Source organism: Platalea leucorodia (assembly GCF_965183815.1).
Source record: "Platalea leucorodia genome assembly, chromosome: Z".
NCBI classification, from domain to species: Eukaryota; Metazoa; Chordata; class Aves; order Pelecaniformes; family Threskiornithidae; genus Platalea; species Platalea leucorodia.
In genome coordinates, this window is record NC_138858.1 from 23,124,280 (window position 1) to 23,144,586 (window position 20,307).

Consider the following 20,307-nt stretch of genomic DNA (forward strand, 5'->3'; position numbering starts at 1 on the left):
TCCTCACAGCAGAGGTGCTCCATCCCTCTGATCGTTTTTGTGGTCTCCTCTGGACCCGCTCCAACAGGTCCGTGTCCTTCCTGTGCAGAGGACCCCAGGGCTGGACGCAGCACTCCAGGTGGGGTCTCACCAGAGCAGAGCAGAGGGGCAGAATCCCCTCCCTCGACCTGCTGGCCACGAGAGCTGCTGTTCAGAGGAGTACCTGTATTAAGATTCAGTAGCCTACCTTTATTTTAGTTTTTCCTGCTCAGTTAATTTTACAATGTTATGATATAAAATAATGCCTCTGTGTTTGTCTGGATATACATACAGGTACCTAAAAGTGTGTATAGATACACATATGTATGTATGTGTATAGATACACATATATATATATCTGTATAGATATATAGCTTTTTAGTAGTAGAAACTAATTCCCTAGAATAAGCATAGGCAAGTTTGAGAATTGCTGTCCTACCAGGTCACTGTTGTGCAGTCAGCCTTGGTAGTCAGGATGGTTCTCAGCACATGTCAAGATAATGAAGAAATCTCCTGAAAGGTCTCCGAAGCCTGTGGCACTGCACAATACAGAATAATTCCTTATTCTAATTCTAGTCAGAATCCAGCTATGTCATTAATGACTGTAGTCACTGTCTGGTGCTAGTAATTATTATAGTTTTATTCCCTGCTCAGCCAGATAAAAGTAGAAATACATTTGCCCTATATGTTGCGTTTATTTTTTATAAATCAAGTATTGGGGCTAGTGATAAGCATGTTTTTAATCTTTAAAAATTAACGTTTAACACATTGTTTCACTTATCAGTCAAATGCCGACTAATGCATTTTGTTTATATACACCTGTACATACAGAGGTGTCTGTATTTATACATATACCAGTGCATGTGTTAATATAATTTCTATCCTGTCTGTGGCATATTGAGCAGTTTTTAACTTAATTTCTTTTTTTTTTTTAAACAGAATATCTTTACAAATCATACCCTGGATGTGAATGTAAGATGGTTAGCTGTGTTGTACTTCAAAAATGGAATCGATCGCTACTGGAGACGGGTCGCACCACAGTAAGTTCTGTTTTTCTTCCACTTCACCTTCTAGAGTAGGTTTTGTTACACTTGCCAAACAAAAACAGCAAATTCTTTGGTTGACAGGAGTTACTTTAGAATTCATGGTGAAACTATAAAATGTTTCAGCATTAGGACTCACTAATGAACCAGTCTGTTTTCATATTACTTCTTACACCTGTGTTCATGTTTCACTTTTAAAAACGGAGTTAGAAGGCTGTTTCATAGAAACGAGATTTTTGAAGCGATGTGATAAGCTTTATATGTTAACACCTGGACTTTCTAATAACGGCAGATGTGAAAGGTAGGAAGTCTCTTGGAGAGATTATTAAGGAGACATTTCATTTAAGCTGATCAATAATTCATATTCAATGTGTACATGAGAAGGAGGAAGTAGCTATCATAATAGCAAGTTCTAATCTTCATTTTCTGTTGTTTTGATGCGTGATAACGCATGACAGAAAGTTCTCCAAAGAAGCTAAAAATCTAACCAGCATTCTTGAGCACCAAATCATTTATGTAGAAGTTGCAAACAATGCCATCATAATTTGTGGTACCTACAGAACTATATAATTCTCAGCGTCCTCTGTGACGTTTTTTCTTTTTCCTTTAAAAAGCAGGTGTAGTTTCAAAAAGGGTTTTAATTTTCTTTCAGTGTTTCAGGAGCTAAGAAAGACCTAGAAGTGTTCAGTGTGCCTCTTAAATGCTAGTAATATAAGTAGGTGGGACATCACTGTCAGGTTGTGTAGCGTGTAAGTTGGAATTGCAGGCCCAGTTTTTATGGGTCATGAATCTAAGCTAGTTCAGAAAGTATGGCATGATTTTCATTGTGTTCTTTGTTTGAGATAGTTTAATATATTTTGCCTTACATCGTAAGGTTTTCTGAAGACCTACCAAAAGAGGGAAAAGTGATGAAATTCTGCATCTGTACGGCATTTTAAATATTTTAGTACTCCTTCATTATTACGTAAAGCACTAGAGTTTTTGTATGTGTGGATTAGTATACAATTATGGAACATCTGTAAGCATTCGGATTCTCTTTTATGCAAGAGGAAATTACCGTCTTTTTGCATGGAGGATGGCATATCAACATTTCCAGTGTAAGTGATAGGATAATGCTGATTACATTACTGGTACCTAGCAAGCATTATTTGAGGCAATTAAGAAACATTGTTCCAATTTGCTAATTTGTTGTAAATGTCCTAACTTCTAGCCCGCCTTTAGCTTCTGTGTGGAGCTGTGGGCCTTTCCCGGGGCGCCCTGCCTGCGGCGGCGGTGCGGCCGTCTGTCTGCGGCGGCGGTGCGGCCGTCTGTCTGCCTGCGGCCCGGTCTGTGGCTCCCGCGGGTGTGCGGGTGCCCGCGCTCCAGCAGGTGTCGCTCTCGCACCGCCTCAAGGCGGGTCCCGCCAGCGGCCCTCCCTCCCGTCAGGGGCGGCCCGCACCGCCGCCGGCTGCCGGCGGGCATCGGCGGCCTCTCCCTTCCTCCGTGCCCACTCTGCCTGTCACAAGCGTCTGTATTCGAGGCGTTCATCCTCCTGAGTCTGTTTCTTTTCCTCCCGTTGTTTTGTTCGCAATGGCAAAAGCGTCGTCACTGCATTTTTGTTTATAGCGAGTGACGAATTGAATGCCTGCTGCGCTTGGCATATGCATATGATAGGGTTGGTATAATTATAATGATGAATAAATAATTAAGGCAAGGGGCCTCATGAGCTCACAAACAAGGTAAAAGAAGTAATAAGAGTAGAACAGGTTTTCTTCTTTACAAACCAGGTTGTAGGTGCTTTCTGTTATCCCTGAAAGTGAGTTATTGTACAAGCTACATTTAATTGAGATTAGATGTCTCAATTGTATTAGTAATAGCTTTCAAGTCTTAGAGACCACTGAGAGTATGCCCGTATGTCTGGAAATTATATACTGCATTATTGTATTAAAAAAAACCCAAAACACAGAAATTTATTTCCCTAAAATGTCATCTAGTGGCTTTAGGCTAATAACTGAAATAGTTCTCTGCAGAAGAACTTTTACTGTTGCAGAAATCTTTGTAAACTTCACACAAAACGTTTTTAGGCATAATTTAATTTTATGTAAAAATATCTTAAAGCCTCAGTCTTGATAAAAAGTCATTTAAATGTGATTCCTCAGTGCTACAAATTCCCTTTGAAAATAAGGCTTAGTATGCAGTTCTGAGTCACCAGTGAAACAATAAATTGCCCCCCTTGTGTGCTATACTTGAATGGCAAGTCTTTGACTTAGGAAATAGTGAGTGCTTGTGTTACATACAGGGCAGGGAAAAGTGAAAGCTAGAATGTTGTTGCAAATGTGTGATCTTAGAGTAAATCTGACCTCTGTTTTTTGTTATTTTGAGACGAATATTTAGTATTTGTCTAGATTAGTGTAAAAGCTGTGTTTTAGGGAGCTCTAGGCATCATTTTAAATCTCACTATATAAAACTAGTAGGTTCGTATCTGTGCCTGAGGTCAGGCAACAGGAAGTGGTGGTGTTGGTGTGTTTAATCTTCTTAATTTCCAGCCACTAGACTTCATTGCGATGTGATGATTGCATGCATGCTTCTGAACTGTTGCAGTGTTAGGTGAAACAGTTTCATCTAAACAACCTTGCGTGATAACTTAAGTCTTTTTTCGTACAAGAAACAGCTTTCTAGGTGCTGTTAGTAAGTGAAAGTGGATTGATTTTTTTTTTTTTTTCCCCTGATTGTATAATCTATGAATACAGACAAAGCATATTTAAAAGCGGTTTGTTTCCTGCCTGGAACTTAAAAGAAAATTGCATGGGTCATATAAAGTCTGAAGTCATACAGGAGTGATATGATACTCTAACTTATAGGCTTAAACTGATAGAAGTCACTTAAAAGGAAGTATAAAGATAGCATAAAGCTGCACTTGAATGAAAATTGACCTTTATGGCTTAGAATTTATCCTTCTTACTGGTTTTCCCTGCATTTTTGAAGACTATATCAACGTATTTTTCACTCAAAGATATAATTTTCAAAGGATCCATATTTTTAAGTGTAGCTACATGACTTGCTTGTAGAAAAGGATTTGTAGTAGAAAAGGATTATTGCTTTCCCAAAAAGAGCTATCTTCTGATACCGTGATTGCCTTATACTGGGCATCTTTTTGTCATTATCCACTAGTATACATGGGCAAAGTTATGCTCAAGTCGTCAATTCCCGCAGTCATAACTGTATGATAACTGTCTAATAACAATCAGTTTATAGTTTGTACAATTTTCCCTTACTTTCATAATATGTTTGGGTACCTTACTCTGTGAACTTTCTCTTTTGCCATTTGTGTTTACAAAGGTCGCATCAAAACCTGACCTTAAAAGGCCTCATAAATATTTGTCTGTTTCCCTGTTCCCTCTCTTTTAAATGTCTTTGAGATAGTGGAAAAACAAGGGATGTTGTGACAGTTTATCATACATTAGTTTCAAGAAAATGGTGTATGACAGCAATATTCATCCAGTCGAACACAGATGCACAAATGGAAATGATCATTTAACTTGTGTCTAGTAATAGTGAGAAAATAATTCTAAATATAAATTAATAGTTGTTTTTTTAATTGAAAATTAAATAATATTCTAATAAATATATCCTGACAGTGCTCTTTCTGAAGAAGAAAAAACTACATTGCGTGCTGGACTTATCACCAACTTTAATGAGCCAGTGAATCAGGTTAGTGGTGAACGTTTATGATTCTCCCAGCAAATGCTTGTATGGATGTATAATTTGGTTTCACTCTTTACAAAGTGTTTAATAATAGTAAAGTTGACAAGTTGCAATTTACATGTTGCCTTTCAGATAGATCTTTATGTTAAAGTGAGATCTTTTTCCATAGATCGTAATTCATAGAATCATAGAATTATTTAGGTTGGAAACAACATGTTTTGTCTCTTTGGTTCATTTTTTGTTGCAGTGGTATTTTATGTTGTCCCTTGCTGTTTATGCAACCATTTGTTGAAGTGGTTCAGGGAATGGATGTAGCTCAAAAATAACCTTTTTTCCCCTGAAAGTTTTTTCTTTTTTCAGCCATATGTGTTCTCTGATCTGACTCCCAGTACAGCCGTACAAGGAAGTGTGGTGGTGGTATAGCAGGAATGAGCTGTTGAGAATGCTGCTGCATAAACTCACCTAAGCAGTATTGCTGTTAGATGTCTAATCGCAGCATTAATAAATTTAAGTAGGCATAATAGAGCTTCAGGATGATAGTGCCTTGTCTTACATAAAGTGACTAATTCTAAGCTACTATTTTGATCAGAATAAGGATTTATTGTTAAATTGAGTATAGAGCTAACGTTAGGGGCTCAGAATATGCATATGCTAGATGAATCAGTCTTCCTTCTGCTAACTTATTTTTACTGATGTAGGTATGAGATTCTGCAAGGAAGTATTTGCTAATATTTTAAGCTAGGTCTTAAAGGACTTTTTCAAAAAAATACAGAAATGATTTGCATAAGGTAAAGCTTAAAAGAAAAAAGTGTAGCAAACAAACTTCTGTTCTGCAGACAGTTCAGTTTCAACTTTTCAGGATTCCTCAATGGGATTAATGTTATTTGTAGGATTAGAGCAATGTATCAGAATTAGGGTAGTTTAGTCTTCATAGAAGACCTTTGTGCAGTGACAATTTTAACTAGAATTTAAAGTTTTTATTTCAAATGCAATTTTTTAAAATGCAGGTAGACATAGAAGATGTCTTTAAATGTGTATTGCAGGTATAGTTTCAATGTAAAAAAAAAAAAAAAAGACCAAATGTTACTTGTTTCTTTATTTCAACGAAAAAGAACTATGAAGTACATTATGTTGGACCATAAAGTGTGTGTCATTTACACTACTACTAGGTAGTATAAAATTTAGCAAATATTTAATTTTGAAGTGGTTGCATGATATTTACATTTCTAAAAACCTAATGTTAACTGTATTGTACATAAAACAATTCAAACTTGTTATCAATATTTTTTCCATACCTGCATTAGTATTTAATCAGTCTGCCTGTTAAGACAATATGGTATGGTATATTTTATAGTTATAAATTCCGCTGCTGATGAACAGTTCTGCAGTTCTGAGACTATAGTTGCAGGCTGAGGTTGGAACCTTTTAAAGACTAGCAGCTTTATGTAATTATTTGTGTGTACTGATGATATTTTTGGCATGTAATCTTTTATGTTATGGAGGATTTTGTTTTATTTTATGCCAGCAGCCTGCTTCTAAGTGATTGCCCAAGCTATTATTGTGATGCTTAAATATGTTTACAGAGCCCATCTCCTCTTCTTTCTCTGTTGTTCCCCAATCTGTCGTACATATCTTGAGGTTTCCTTTCAGAGGCACCTTTCATTTAGTCCCCAGTCTGCTTGATGTGTCTGAGTTTTGATAGTTTGTGTTCCTGATGAGTGCTCTTTTCCAGTCGCAGATACTTCATAACACAGTTGCTATCTGCTTGTGCTTTCTGCATCACTAAAAGCAGAAAAATTATGACCCTTGTATGTATAAAAATAAAAAAAAAAAAAAAAAAAAACAAAAATATAAGAATTAGACATAGTATTGAGATGTGATGATATGAGCTGACTTCCAGGGGAGGGGGAGAAGAAAAACAGAAAGTACCATATGTTGGGAGCATAATTTCCATGCCCTCTGAAGATATTTACCATATGGAGGGAACAGAGGAACAAAATACTCCTTGAAATGTATGAAGGCAGATCTTTTTTTTACTTAAAAAGCCAGTCCGCAAGGAGAAAGTACTCTTGGCATCCCTGGAGAGGTTGCTTCTTGTATCACATATGGAGAAGAGTTTATTTGCTCTGTCCTGCCAATCAACATCACTTGATCTGAAAATAGTTAAGATTCCCAGCTCTTCCTTGCAAATGTTGACGTCAATTTTCTGAAGCAATTCTCTTCCCTAAGCAAGTGGGTAGGAATGAATATTGTAGGAAGTTTTGTGGGGTGGTCAGACTTCAGATGAAACAGCTAAGGAAGCAGTAAAGTAGGGCATGGCTGTTCCCTCTTATGCCTGTCAGTTGCTTGGATTCCTTTTGATAGCATAAAAAGGTGACTTCTTCGCTAGGCTGGGAGTGTGGTGACAGTTGTAAGGGTGTTTGTTGAAGGTGAGAGCATCTGCTTCATTAATCCAATCAAGGACCTTTTCAGTGTGAATGGGATAAGAACAGGGAAACAAGAACATAAAGGTTTGGGATATTTGAGGTGGGGTTATGAGGGACTATACAAAATATATTAAGGAATGTTTAGGGGAGGGGAGTTGTGGAACAGTAAAGTGGGGAATAGACAGAAAGAGGGTATAAAAAAGGTCAGTCGTGTAAACCGTGGCTGGTCAGTACCTATGTCTGAACAAACCCTGCGCCTGATCACCACCATCCATCCTGTCTTCTCATTGAATCCCTTAACTATCTTTCTGTGTAATCTCATTCTGTTCATCACGTGTGCGTGCTGCAAGGACTAGGTGCCAGCTACTGGCAAGACTGGCATGAGTGGGATTTGGTGCCAGCAACCAAAGGCCGATGGCAGGGGTGGTGTAGGTGCTCCTGGCCTCTAGTGTGAGGATCTGGAGCAAACGAGAGTCTCTGCTTCAGCCACTGGGACAGGACTGTGGCTTACAGGCACATGTGCCTGCGGGGAGGCAACATCTCTGTCTAAAACCTAAAACTCTGGTATAGCAGAAATAAGAGTGATATGTATTCAGCAGTCTATACTTGTTTGTAGAAAGCGGTGGAAAAGGTCACAAAGTAAAAAGTGGTTCCCAAATATCTGTTTCTTCATTTATGTGATTTCTAGAAAAAAAAAAATTAGTGGTCTTTATGTAAAATTTGAAAAAGGTAGCCAGCTTAGCATTTTATGTAAATGTTTATAGTAAACATAAAATAGAAGCCATTTTCTTTCCTCTACATTTATTTGCATTCAGCAAACTTAAAAATAGTTTGAGAAAAACCACACAAAAATCTAGTAATCCATACTAGGTTTTTTTGATTGAGTTTTTTTTGGCTGTTAATTTCTGCATTGTACATTTCCTGAATGGTGTTTAACTTTGTGGTATCTGTGTTTTGTTTTGCTTTTTTGCAGATAGCAACTCAGATCTCTGTGCTGATTGCTAAAGTTGCCAGGGTGGACTGCCCGAGGCAATGGCCAGAACTTATACCCACTCTTCTAGAATCTGTGAAGGTCCAGGATGATCTCCGACAACACAGAGCACTACTTACCTTTTATCATGTTACAAAGACCCTGGCATCCAAACGGCTTGCTGCGGATAGGAAACTTTTCTATGATGTAAGTAATGTGATGCAATATTGTAGAGCATGCAAAACATGTGTTGTACGTGCTTCCCACTTCCCGTGATTAGCTGGCCGTGCATTAATGGCAGGTATGTTGACTTTAATGTCTAGCTTTGAAACAGAAGTGCTCTTTCTTTGGTGGGTGTATGTACAACATGAAATAACTGAGTCAGTTTCTAGGTGAAGTGTTTTTGAGATATTTATTAATTTTGCATGCAGCTTGAGTGTTATTATAACAGCTTGTGTAAAGAAGCAGAGCTTCATCTACGGAACAATACCTGCGTATCAGCCTTATGCTATCATGCCATACAACAGATTTTATTATATATGAATTTGCAGTATTTTTGGAAGTGTGCTCTGGATTCATATTCAATATTGTCTCTAAAAAATACTGGTTTTTAGGCTTCCATATCACAGTATTTTTGGCTTTTATCGTCAGTGGGAATGTGTCTGGGGTTTTTCCATATCAACTTCTTTCTCCAGCTTAATTAAAAGGCAAGATGTGAATGCAAATGCCAAATCTTGTCTCAGGCAGCTTATATTCTCCATTCTAAGAATCCACAGATTAGAACACAGATTTACCGTTGGCTGTAGCCTGTTGCATCTCCAGTCCCATTTGGAGTTAGGCAATGACGTACAGTTAACTGAATTTAGAGAGTTAAACATCTTTTCCAAACGTTACATTTGAATTTTCAAAATTTTATTTTATTCCTCCATTTTAAAGAAAAGATTATAGCGCAGATAATGAAGGCTATTTCTGAAAGTTTACCTATTTATGTAGAAAAAATTTCTGGCTGTGTAATCATTAAGATCGAATTTTAATTGTCAGGAGTCTGAGGAACTGACTCTTGTCTGGCTCTTGTAATAGGACAGGACTGAAACAATGATATGTTGCTATGAGATGTGTGTGTAGAGGAACAGTGTTTTCTCTCTCTGCCATGTATAGGTATGGATGAATGTAATCTTTGTATAGGAAATATTTGTTTGTATTTTGAAATTTGTTGGGCCATTATACCTGGTCTGGATAATTGAACAATACAGGTTTTGGTATATTAACAGATATTAATTCCAAAGCAATAAAGAGTGAGTGAGATAATGACTTCTTTTCTAGAGCTCTCCTAAATCAAGATGTTGCTTATATGGCCTGGCTATGCAGCTGAAAATACTGTTAATGCTCAAGGATATAGCAAAAAAAAAATATCAAAACCCAAACCCAAAGACCTGCTTTCATAAAATAGCCAAATCCGTACCATCTCAATACAGGGACAGAAAGGAATTTGTAGGTCGTAAGGTCCAGTATTTGTTGTTACAGTTGTCATGTCCAACAGTACTTTTGCTGTATTTCCATCATCTTACCAGGTTCAAAAAGAGCTCAGTTACCTTCAGTCATTTTTGTGTTTACAGGAAACTCATTAAGTTTGCATGAACCTTTTTCCTTATGGAATGCCATTTTTCTAGCGTGGTATTTTCTTTGTGTATTCTTTTTTTTGTAGAGTGCGACAACTTCAGACATGTGAAGAAAAGGCTTATAAATTTTTTTTTTTTTTTTTAAGATTTGTAAGGCAGTGCTTGTCAAAAATATCATTGAAATTTCATTTTAAGAAGCATACCCTTTTAGTAGGCTTTTTATGCTTAAATGTTGGGTTTTAACTTGTGGATACATTCAGTATCCAAAGTTTCTCTATCATCCAATTTGATGTGAATGAAAATTTTCAGTGCATCCAGTTTCAGTCTGTTGGGAACACTGTGTATGTTCACGTTTTTTTGAGCTTTAGGTGGGAAAAGGAAATTGTCTGAGCATCTGGCAGTATACGGTTCACATTTAAGGATTCTTTTTTTTTTAATAATGGCAAAATTAGACAACTTTGAAGTCTGCTTCTTCTGTCTCCTGGTAAAGGGAATTCATGTCTGTTGGGTGGCACGTGACTTCTCTTGCGTGGTCAAAAAACCTTTCTTATGGAATGAAGCCATTTGAAGGTAAAAGTTGTAAAAGCTTATGTAACAGACTGCAAACTTTCTTGATACTTTCAGATAAGTAGTTACAGTTTCAACTTTTTTTTAGTACAGCTTTGGAAACACTTGATAAATTTTTCATGTAATATGGTACTCAAAGATTACAAGGTCATGCTTATAGATAAGGCATCCTTTATTGAACTCTGTTACCTGAGGTTTAAAAAGAAAAATATTAGATGACGTACAGATTGTGATACAGTAACTTGTAAATGCAACTTATTTATAACTTCATCTTTCCAGTGAATAGTACAGTTATGATTATAACTACATTAATGATCTTCAAGGTAGAATCAGCTACTTTCTACAAATAGGAAAATGTAGTGTCTGATTATATACCATTGCTGATATGCTTATAAACATCTATTTTCTTTTGAGCCTATTTTTCTGGACTTAGTCTATTAAATGAGGATGGTGGCTCTTGGAAGTAAAACCAGTGAGTTTTATTTTTCTGTCTAATAAAAATGTACTACTATTTTTAGGAAGAAATTCATTGTATGTTTTAATGCCTGCAGTATTTGGATCACATAGCCATATAGCACATACTGGAGAAGTGATATCATGAATTTACTGCAAATCAGCAAAAATAAGTTACAATTTTTTCCCCCCTAACTCATTTGATGTTAAGCTTTCAAGTCTTCCTGTTGCTTCTTGGACCTGGTTTTGAAAGAATGCTGTTATGTTTTTACAGATTATCTGAAATTTCTTTTTGTTCTGAAACTGTAGAGTTCTGCACAACTTCTGTCTAACCAGAAGCACTTTTCTTTACAGTCCTACCATAAAGTACAAGAAGGTTTTGGGTACCTTCTCTGCTACTGGCTACACACCATTCAGCTTAGTCTCTCTGTTGAACTTCAGTGAGGGTTTTTATGATTGTTCTGATTTCTTTGCTGCTTTGGAGATTGCTGAATCTTTGAAATACAGTCATAAATAGAAATCTTGAATAGGAATCTTCATGATCATTGGCAGCCTATGAAATCAAACATTGAGCAGGTCTGCCATCTTTGCTTTTACTGTTACTATTCATCATGAACAGTTTTCATTTATGAAGGTGTTTCGTATTTATTCTTTAGCTTGAGTATCTTGTCACCACCAGCAGCATGCCTTGCCTGTTTTACTGACTAGAGGAGTTTAAGGCAGCCTAGACCCATAACTAGGTCTTTAGATCCTGATACAAATTATAATTGCCTGTTGAATGGCTTCCAGTGTAAAACTATGGTGGGTCCTGCTAATGGATACTGTGTGTATTTGTGGTTCTGTCCCCCCAGTTTTTAATAAAGCAATTATTGTTTTAAATTTTTTTAGTACTAAGGTAACACTGATCGGATGACAAACAAATGGGTTTATCCAGAGTGTATTATACTATTAGGACTATTATTGCTGCCTTGAATTGTTTTTGGTTTTGTTTTTTTTAATCTGAGTTGTTACTGCTTACTAGTATAGTTAGCATTAGTGTATTCTATTTAAAAGACACTCCCCCCCACGAATAAGCGAAGTCAACCCCCAAAACACGAGTATGTTGAAACTAATGATAATTATTCAGTGATGTGTTTTTGCAACTCCATGAACACATCATTGAATAATTATCAAGAGTTTTTACTGTCTCACCTTTACTCAGTCAAAGGAACCAAATAAACAGGTGCTTTTGATTCCATTGACGTAACATGTAGCAAACTAAGTGTAGTTTCTTCCTTAACTATGAAGCTCTCAAGTGCTACCATAACTGAATCAGAAATTAATTTATCTTCTGTTTATACTTCAGTTATCTTTATCAGGTAAGCACTGTTTGGAAACTGTAACGTGAATTAAGTTTGAGATTTGTTCAGTGCTAGCTGATGAGAAACTATTTGTCATTCTGTATTTTAAATGATATGATGCAAAAAGTCATCATGTTGCAGCTATCAACAAAATAAAGTTAGTTTCAGTGTAGGCATTGTTCAATAATATTTTTATTAGACATAGACATGTAACTGCTCTCTGTGTCCCAGAGTAAGCTGATTCAGATACTAACTATGCTGTGAGACAAACAGTTTAAGTCTTGTGGGAGAGGAGGTGATGAGGAGAGCGGATAGTTTTTTTGAAGCCTCATACTGTATTATAGACCTGTGGCCGTATTTAATAAAAATCAGATAAGAATGGAGGCCTAACTAGTTATCTTTAAAGTGATAGAGTTATAGACCAAGTAGTCAGGGAAGCAGGTGAGTCTATCATAGGATCTTCAAATTAAGATATTTTTCTGGAAAACATATTTGGCTCAGTACAACAAAGTAGTAAGTGAAACACTGTGGCCTGTGATATACAAGAAGATGGATTAAATCATTTAACAGTCTAAACTGGCCTTTAAAATTTAGGAATTTATTATGCTATAGCCAAATTCAGGAAATCAAAGATATTCTTGGTCTTTCTTCCTTTTGCAGCTTGCATCAGGTATTTATAGCTTTGCGTGTTCCCTGTGGAATCATCATACCGATACATTCCTACGGCAAGTTTGTACGGGGGATGAAGCTGCAGCTGCAAATTCACTAGAAAGAACCTTGTTGTCACTGAAAGGTAATAATATAGAATGATATTAAATATAAGGAATCAAATAGGTTTCTTCACAGTGAACGAGTAAGACTTCTTTGATAAAGAGTTAGCATTCTCTAACAAAGCCATGGCCATTGGGAAAACCAGTAATCTTGGTCTATTTCACCTGTACCTTTAGCAAGGCAGAAGGAGGATTGTTCACAAGGAAGGGGGAGAAGGTACTCTTGTTTCTTAGTATGTACCATTCTGATATGCGTGTTGTAAGAAGTCAAAGTCTGGGAGGTGGGAAAGTGGAGGTCATAACAGGACGCTTTTTTACATGTGTCGTAATTTAGGCTTGCATCTGTCTATCTTTAGGCAGTTAACTGAGGAAGCTAAGCTATGAATTTTGTGGTGTTAAGTTCATGTGTTCAGTGAAGAGGTAGCCTTAGCCGTCAGTTTAGATTTTAGGTTGATGGTGAAGTAGTTATCAGTGGGATGAATACATATCCTTACTGTACTTTGCTGTCTTGAAGAATTGAGTTTTTGCGTGCAACGCTTGCAATGTAGATGATACCAGTCTTGAATTGTTTCACAAGGTGCAGCATGAGGCTTCTCTGGGTTACTGGCAGTGATAAACCTGAGAAAATTCATAAGATGGCTTATGGGCCCTAGTTGACTGTACTTGGCCCTTTTCCTGCTGCAGAACCTTTCAGAGGTTGAATACTTATAGCTTTTGCAGAATTCTTCTTGATTCAGTAATTTTTGGAGTTCTCTTCATTATTTTACACATAATGTGCTGAATTTTAAAGTAATTTCAACAAGATTAGATTCATGTTAGGTATGGTTGAGGCATCCAAAGGCCCAAATGTATTTTTTAATATGGAGAATTGGAAGAAAGGCACAGCAACTGTAATTGTAATCGTGCTCTGAAATCTCTTGGAACAAGGGCTGAGAAATAGCTACAGAAGTAACTTTTTTTTTTCCCTAGTGCTTCGTAAACTGACAGTCCATGGGTTTGTAGAGCCTCACTGGAGTGTAGAGGTGATGGTAAGTGACATATCTGTTTCTAGTTCTAGATTAGAAATCTTTTCTGATGATTCCAGTTGTTAGAGCTATGTTTAAAAACCATTGAAAGGCACACATTTGTGTTATGTAAAGGAAGATCAAGCAACATGCTCTCAGAGTTGTCCTCTCATCAGTTAAGAACTGTCAGATCCTAGATAGATCCTAAACACTGTGATACCAATGGCATGATCTTTAAAAAAAGAAAAGGCGCCCCTTCCAGTTTACATGTCACATGATAGTGACACCCCTGTTGCCTACTGGAAGATGTCTTATATGTACCCTCCCCCATCATTTGAAGAGGATGTTTTCATTTAATGATGAATGCAATGGCATATTTGTCCTACCAAATTCTATTGATAGAATTTGTCTGATAGAGATGAAAGCCTGTGGTATGCAGCCCATCTAGGGGGAAGAAAGAAACACAAGCATCTCCCTTAACCCCAAACACTGCCTACTGTGCTGGAGGAATTGGTTACCTATGACCTACATCCTAAACTAGAAGTTGAGAACAGGAAAGAACTGGATAAGCAGATTGTAAAGAATATGCCTATATTTACTTATACCACCTTCTACTAGAGATGCTTTGCTGTTTGTGTGGTACTAATAAGGTCACTTTGGATCATCTGTGGAGTCTGCTAGCTAGCTAATTATTTGTTTCATGAGGAAATTGCTTGTCCAAGATAATCAGTTAGTTCAGGTAAAAGTGATAAGGTGACATCTGAGCTACTAACACATCTGAACTGACTTCAATTTGACTCAACTTTCTTCTCATAATACAGTGCAAAATAAACTTCATCTTTAAAATACAAGTATACTTTTATATTTTTCAGGGTTTTCTACATGCGGTGTTTGAACGGCTAAAACAGTTTCTGGAGTGTAGTAAGTATCTGAATATTCTTCCTTGTATTGGTTGTTAAATATTAGAAGCTGGATAATAAGGTTTAGTGCATCATCATTAATCATTTAGGTGCAAGGTATTTTTTTATAAGTGCAAAACTAGTACTTTAAATGCTGCTGAAGCTGTCAGAAAAGACTTCAATATAAATGTCCTTTTGTATCAACGGACTAAAATCCCACCAAAATTATACTTGGTGTGATAACGCCAATTAAAAAAAGAAATCTTAAGCCATGGATTGACAAAGTGTCCATATTAAAATATGTAGATGCTACTAAAACCCCAATCTTGCGTTTTCTTCTTTGGGAGGGCTTTATGTTTTTCTTTTTCCTGGAGTTTGTCATGCATTTTGGTAAGTGTCAAATGGGAAATAAAGGCTGCATTCAGCTGTATTTACTTGATAACTGGAAGGGTAGTAGTCTGAGGCAACCACAGGTTAACACAGTCAACAGAAATATAAGCATAATTGGCAGGTGTTAGTGCTTTTGCAGGAAAGTTACCTGAAACAAGCAAAAAGGAGATGTGTTGTTGGCAGTGTTGCATCTGAATTCACTGCTCTTTTCTTGCTTGTACAGTTGTGGTAGACCTGGTGCAAGCCATTTATTCTTTTGAAGCCTGTCAGGTCATTCTTTTAGGATCAACAACGCTTTTTCTGAGAATAGATATCTGAAATGAGAGAGAATTTTTTGATACAAATGAAGGTACTTGGCTCAGGAGCCTGTACTTAGGTGAGAGGGGCTGATCTGGGCTCTGAGTCTTCTTTCTAGAAAAGATGGAAACTGCCACTGTGTTTAGTGCCAAAATAAAATACCTTTTTTCTCTTCTAAAATGCAGGCTGCTTTGCATGTTTACCCCTTTTGCTACACTATAGTAATGCTCTTTCTGGCCCTTCTTTCATTTTTTGCAAGATAGTTGCCTAGCTTTAGTAGCCTGAATTGAAGGCCATCCCATCCTGAAGCTTGGTGGTTATCGTAGTCCCTGAGAACATGAGGACTGTGAAGTTTGAAGTTTGTCCTAAGACAAGACCGGAGCTGAAACTTCCCATTTTCACTTCCCTAATCAATAAGTTGTTTTGCAAAAGCAGGCATGACTACCTTACAAAATTAGTATGTAGATTTTTTTATATCATTGTTTTTGCCTGTATGCCTTCATTATGGCTCTTTGTTTTTCTCTTTTTTTATAAAGGCTTTATCTATTTTTTGTAAATTCAGAATGTTTTCCAGTGTCCATAATCAATTATTTTTTAAGGCAGAGTTTCTGGGAAAACCCATAGTAGTAAGGATATACCATAATTTTAATAAAAAGGCATTTACGTCTTTTCAATACTTTTTTACTTCTTGTCTATGCTAGCATTTGTTTGCATTATTTTAACTGTCCTTTGTCATTGAGTTGTCTGTAATGATGTCCCAATTGTTTTATTCTGATCAGTTACAGTGAATTTCACTGCAGCTGAGAGAAATGGTTAAAGATTTTTTTTTTTTTCCCCCCAGTACTCATTACCTTGAATTTGACTTCAAATCTGTTTTGCCATAGAACTCTCTTCTGGCTACCATAATCCTTGAACTGCAGATAAAACAAGTTGCTCTCCAGTGTTAATTTTTTAAAACTTAGCCATCTAGAAATAAAAGGCAAGTCTGAAAAAATGATAGTTGTTAAATATCTGATTTACCAGGTAGAAGTATAAGAGCAGAAAACGTATGCAGAGATCGTCTAGAAAAGACTATAATTCTGTTCACTAAAGTGGTAAGTAGATTCTCCATTCAGTTACTGAATAGTTTACCATTCTGGAGGAGCAATCCCCATTCAGATATGTATGTGCCTTAAAGCCAATAGATTTCAGATCTTTTGAAGAAATGGAAGGTACTGCAACTTCAGACTTCTGTTATGAAATATATTTTTGAAATTTTTTTAAAGAAAAGGGTGTCTGTTTACTCATGCTGATATGAGTTGCACGAGTGAAGAATACATTTCCTTAGCTCAAAAAAAATTAATGCATTCCATAAGTAAATTATTTAGTTACGATTTTGCTTAAAAATGAATTCGGAAAGCTTTGCTAAGACATTTGTATCAGCATTGATGAATAAAGAAGACACAAACTTTTCATCCTGTCTTTTATAAGTAGTTAGATTGCTATTTCCAAGGCCCTGTTATTTCTATTGAATAACTATCCACTTTTATTTTATTGAAAGAAAATTAACAGAAAACTCTCTTACCCTCTGTGACTTATGTATTATATAATACATTTGGAGCTGTCAGCTAATTCTGTGCAACCATTAATTGCATATATTATAGGAAGGTAATTTTAGTATTGTCACTTGCTCTGTTTTTAAAAGATATAAAACCTACAGAATTCCCATTGTTTTCAGATTCTATTTTAGGGCCATGGATCTTATTTAAATATTCAGCCTAATTATCAGAAGTAGGAGGCACCTGTCGGCTTCACCAAAATTGAACTGAAGGTGCTCTGACCCCACATTTTTAGTCTTTGTCATAGTACTTCTTCCTTTGAACTGCCAGGCAAAGTATGTGAGGCATGTGCATCTTTTTCATAGACCTGAAGAGAAAATACACTTCATTAATAGATAATCTACCACCTGTAGAAAGTCAGATGCAAGAATTTAGGCTTAGGCATTTTTGCAGTAGCAGAGGAGACTAAAGGAATTGATCAGTGCATTCTAGACCACTAGTTGAAAAAGCTAAGCTGAAGAAGCAAGTGCTTGTACTGCAGTGGTGGTGGGGGAGAAAAAAGAATAAAAGTTACTTCCCTCATGCTTTTTACTTACAATAATTCTAATAGGGATAAATTATCTGCTAAAATGTTCAGGGGTTTAAGTGTGGCTGATATGTTTTATACACTGTGTTGCTAGCGAGGTGGTCTAGTTGAAAATGAATATTGTTCCTTAAACTTAAAAAATGGTAGTTTTGAACATGAATCAAGAATTTCAGGGCAAAGTAACACTTCCTTAACCATTGATACTGATCTCTTCCTAATTTCCTGTCTGTGTAATTTTCTGTAATTTTATATAAATTGGCATTTGTTTTTGATAACTAGTTTATGAAAGCATTTAATAAGACTTGCACAAAAAGTCATTGGATTTCTGTATTGTTCTTCTACTTTCTTAATTTCTAGCTTTTGGACTTCCTGGATCAACATCCTTTTTCATTCACCGCTTTGATTCAGAGGTCATTGGAGTTTGCTGTAAGCTATGTTTTCACAGAGGCTGGTGAAGGAATTGTATTTGAGCGTTTTATTGTACAGTGCATGAATCTCATTAAGATGATTGTAAAAAATTATGCTTACAAGCCATCCAAAAATATTGAAGGTACTGCTGCTATTTACTAAAAACATTTTTTATATCTTGAGAAACATTTTCGTAGTTGTTCCCAAAAGTAAAACTCCTTTAAGACATTCTTTTGAAGCACTTAATGTTTTAATAGTTAGTAATGTATACTTCTGTCTCTATATGGATAATTCTTATATTGATAGTTAAAGTATTAATATATATAGACATTGACCTGCTAAAGTAATTTTAAATACATAAGGAGTGTGATTATCTTTTCTTTGTTGATTGTTTTAGTTTTCATTGAACTAATTTTAAGAAGTATTAAGCTAGGGAATTTGGTTTCTTTTCATGAAATGGTTTGATGCAACTTTCCCTTGAGAAATGGTTTGATAAAATGGGGTATTTGCTGTAATTAACTAATACCAGTATTCTGAAATACAGAAACACAGTGAATTTGACATGCAGTTGAATATAAAGCAGTTTATATGTTCTGCTTATGACTATATTAAAAAAAAAACAAACCTTTTACATTAGTTTAACGTTTGGCAATGACTAGATAACAGTTAGCATTTTCTTTCTAGATTTAAAAAAAAAAAAGTTACATGAACATACTGGTATGTGTCTGATTACACAACCCCACCATTTAAAATTCTTCAGAATATTGATGTATTTCAGTGTTATTCCATAATGTTGTAATACATTAGAATGTTCTAAATCCACTGATTATTAAGCAAAATTTCTACTTGCAAAAGTTCATAGATGTGTTTGAGTTTTTGAAATAGAAATGTGGTCACTTGAGACAAGAACAATATAGCACATTCTGATAAAAGCTTTAGCACTTGGCTTTTTGAGAACTATGTGATTAAAAAAAATTAAACTAGAAAATCTATTTTTCTTAATTTCTGACTGACATATAGTGTTTGTGTTGGTTATATAGCATACAGTATTTGGTTTTATTGCTGCTTTCTTTAGCAAATGTTAACTCCTAAAAAACCAAAGTTATTTTTAAGATTCTATTTGGATAAACTTTCTGAATAGCTATAAATGAAACTTGCTGAGTTCTGTGTATTTTTTAATTCAGTAACGCTAAATAAAAAAAATACCAAAAGCAGCAAGTAAACAGTTTTTCATCTACATAGTAGCTGAAAGGCATTATGAATACTTTGTGAACCCCTAACAACCCTTCAGTTTAATTGTGCTGGTAGAGAACTGTCTTAAAAGTAAATGAATTTGGGAATTTAACTTGCCTAAAAAAAGTACCATCTGAAAGTCTGTTATGGAAGTCTGCCATGAAAATTTTTTTTTTTCTTTTTTTTTCCTCTGATGATCAGAATTTCTTATCTATTGATTTCTGTCTAATTTTACTAACTACTGTTTTATCATTAAGGCACTTAATTGTAATTTGGAATTTTCTGTGTTTTATTTCAGATAGCAGTCCTGAAACTCTTGAAGCACATAAGATAAAGACAGCATTTTTCACGTATCCAACACTAATGGAAATATGTAGGAGATTAGTCACTCACTATTTCCTGCTGACAAATGAAGAATTAATGATGTGGGAAGAGGACCCAGAAGGCTTCAGTAAGAAATGTGTTGTATAGTTGGTTGCAGTTTGTTTAGATATAGGTATAATAGTTTCATATCCGCATTGCCTCTAGAAGTTACTTACTGCAATATTGGCTGTTTTCTTTTCTGCAGTCTTGTTACATGGACAAATATTCCCTCTAGAGATTATTCTCATAACAAGAGATTTCTCAGTAGTCTGTGATAGTTGCATATCTAAATACTAAAATGTATTTGAACCATAGTTGAAATAATACTTTTTCCTTTTCTTTGTGAAATAATAGCTGTAGAAGAGACAGGAGGAGATTCTTGGAAGTACAGTCTCAGAGTAAGTGTTTCAGTTGAAAGAAAACCATTAAACATTTCTGGATGCTTTTCTTGATAGTCTTGTAACCAAGAGAGATGATATTTGGTAGAAAGATAAGCTCATGCTTTTCAAAGAAGTCTTCAGTTAAAGAAATTTCATTAGAATTAGTATAAATTAACTTTGTTCATTTATCAATGTCCAAACATGCTGCAATACAGTGGACACTATGCGCTTCATATTCTAGGAGGGAGGGAAAAGGAATTTGCTTCAGCATTTGTATTGTGTAGTATCTGATGGTTACTAAACCCAGTAGAAGTTGTAG

The 20,307-nt window shown here is 35.8% G+C and overlaps 1 protein-coding gene across 7 annotated transcripts in view; it reads left to right on the forward strand.

The window, feature by feature from the left end:
* The window catches only part of IPO11 (importin 11), a 99,232-nt gene that overhangs the window by 14,740 nt on the left and 64,185 nt on the right, over positions 1-20,307 (forward strand). For all 7 annotated transcript variants that reach the window (XM_082335418.1, XM_082335420.1, XM_082335424.1 and 4 more), the window contains 10 exons: positions 958-1,058; positions 4,679-4,751; positions 8,145-8,348; positions 12,781-12,913; positions 13,860-13,918; positions 14,767-14,815; positions 16,504-16,574; positions 17,962-18,154; positions 19,544-19,696; positions 19,963-20,006. In XM_082335418.1, the coding sequence (XP_082191544.1) occupies positions 958-1,058; positions 4,679-4,751; positions 8,145-8,348; positions 12,781-12,913; positions 13,860-13,918; positions 14,767-14,815; positions 16,504-16,574; positions 17,962-18,154; positions 19,544-19,696; positions 19,963-20,006 (1,080 nt within the window). The remainder of the gene's footprint in view (positions 1-957; positions 1,059-4,678; positions 4,752-8,144; positions 8,349-12,780; positions 12,914-13,859; positions 13,919-14,766; positions 14,816-16,503; positions 16,575-17,961; positions 18,155-19,543; positions 19,697-19,962; positions 20,007-20,307) is intronic.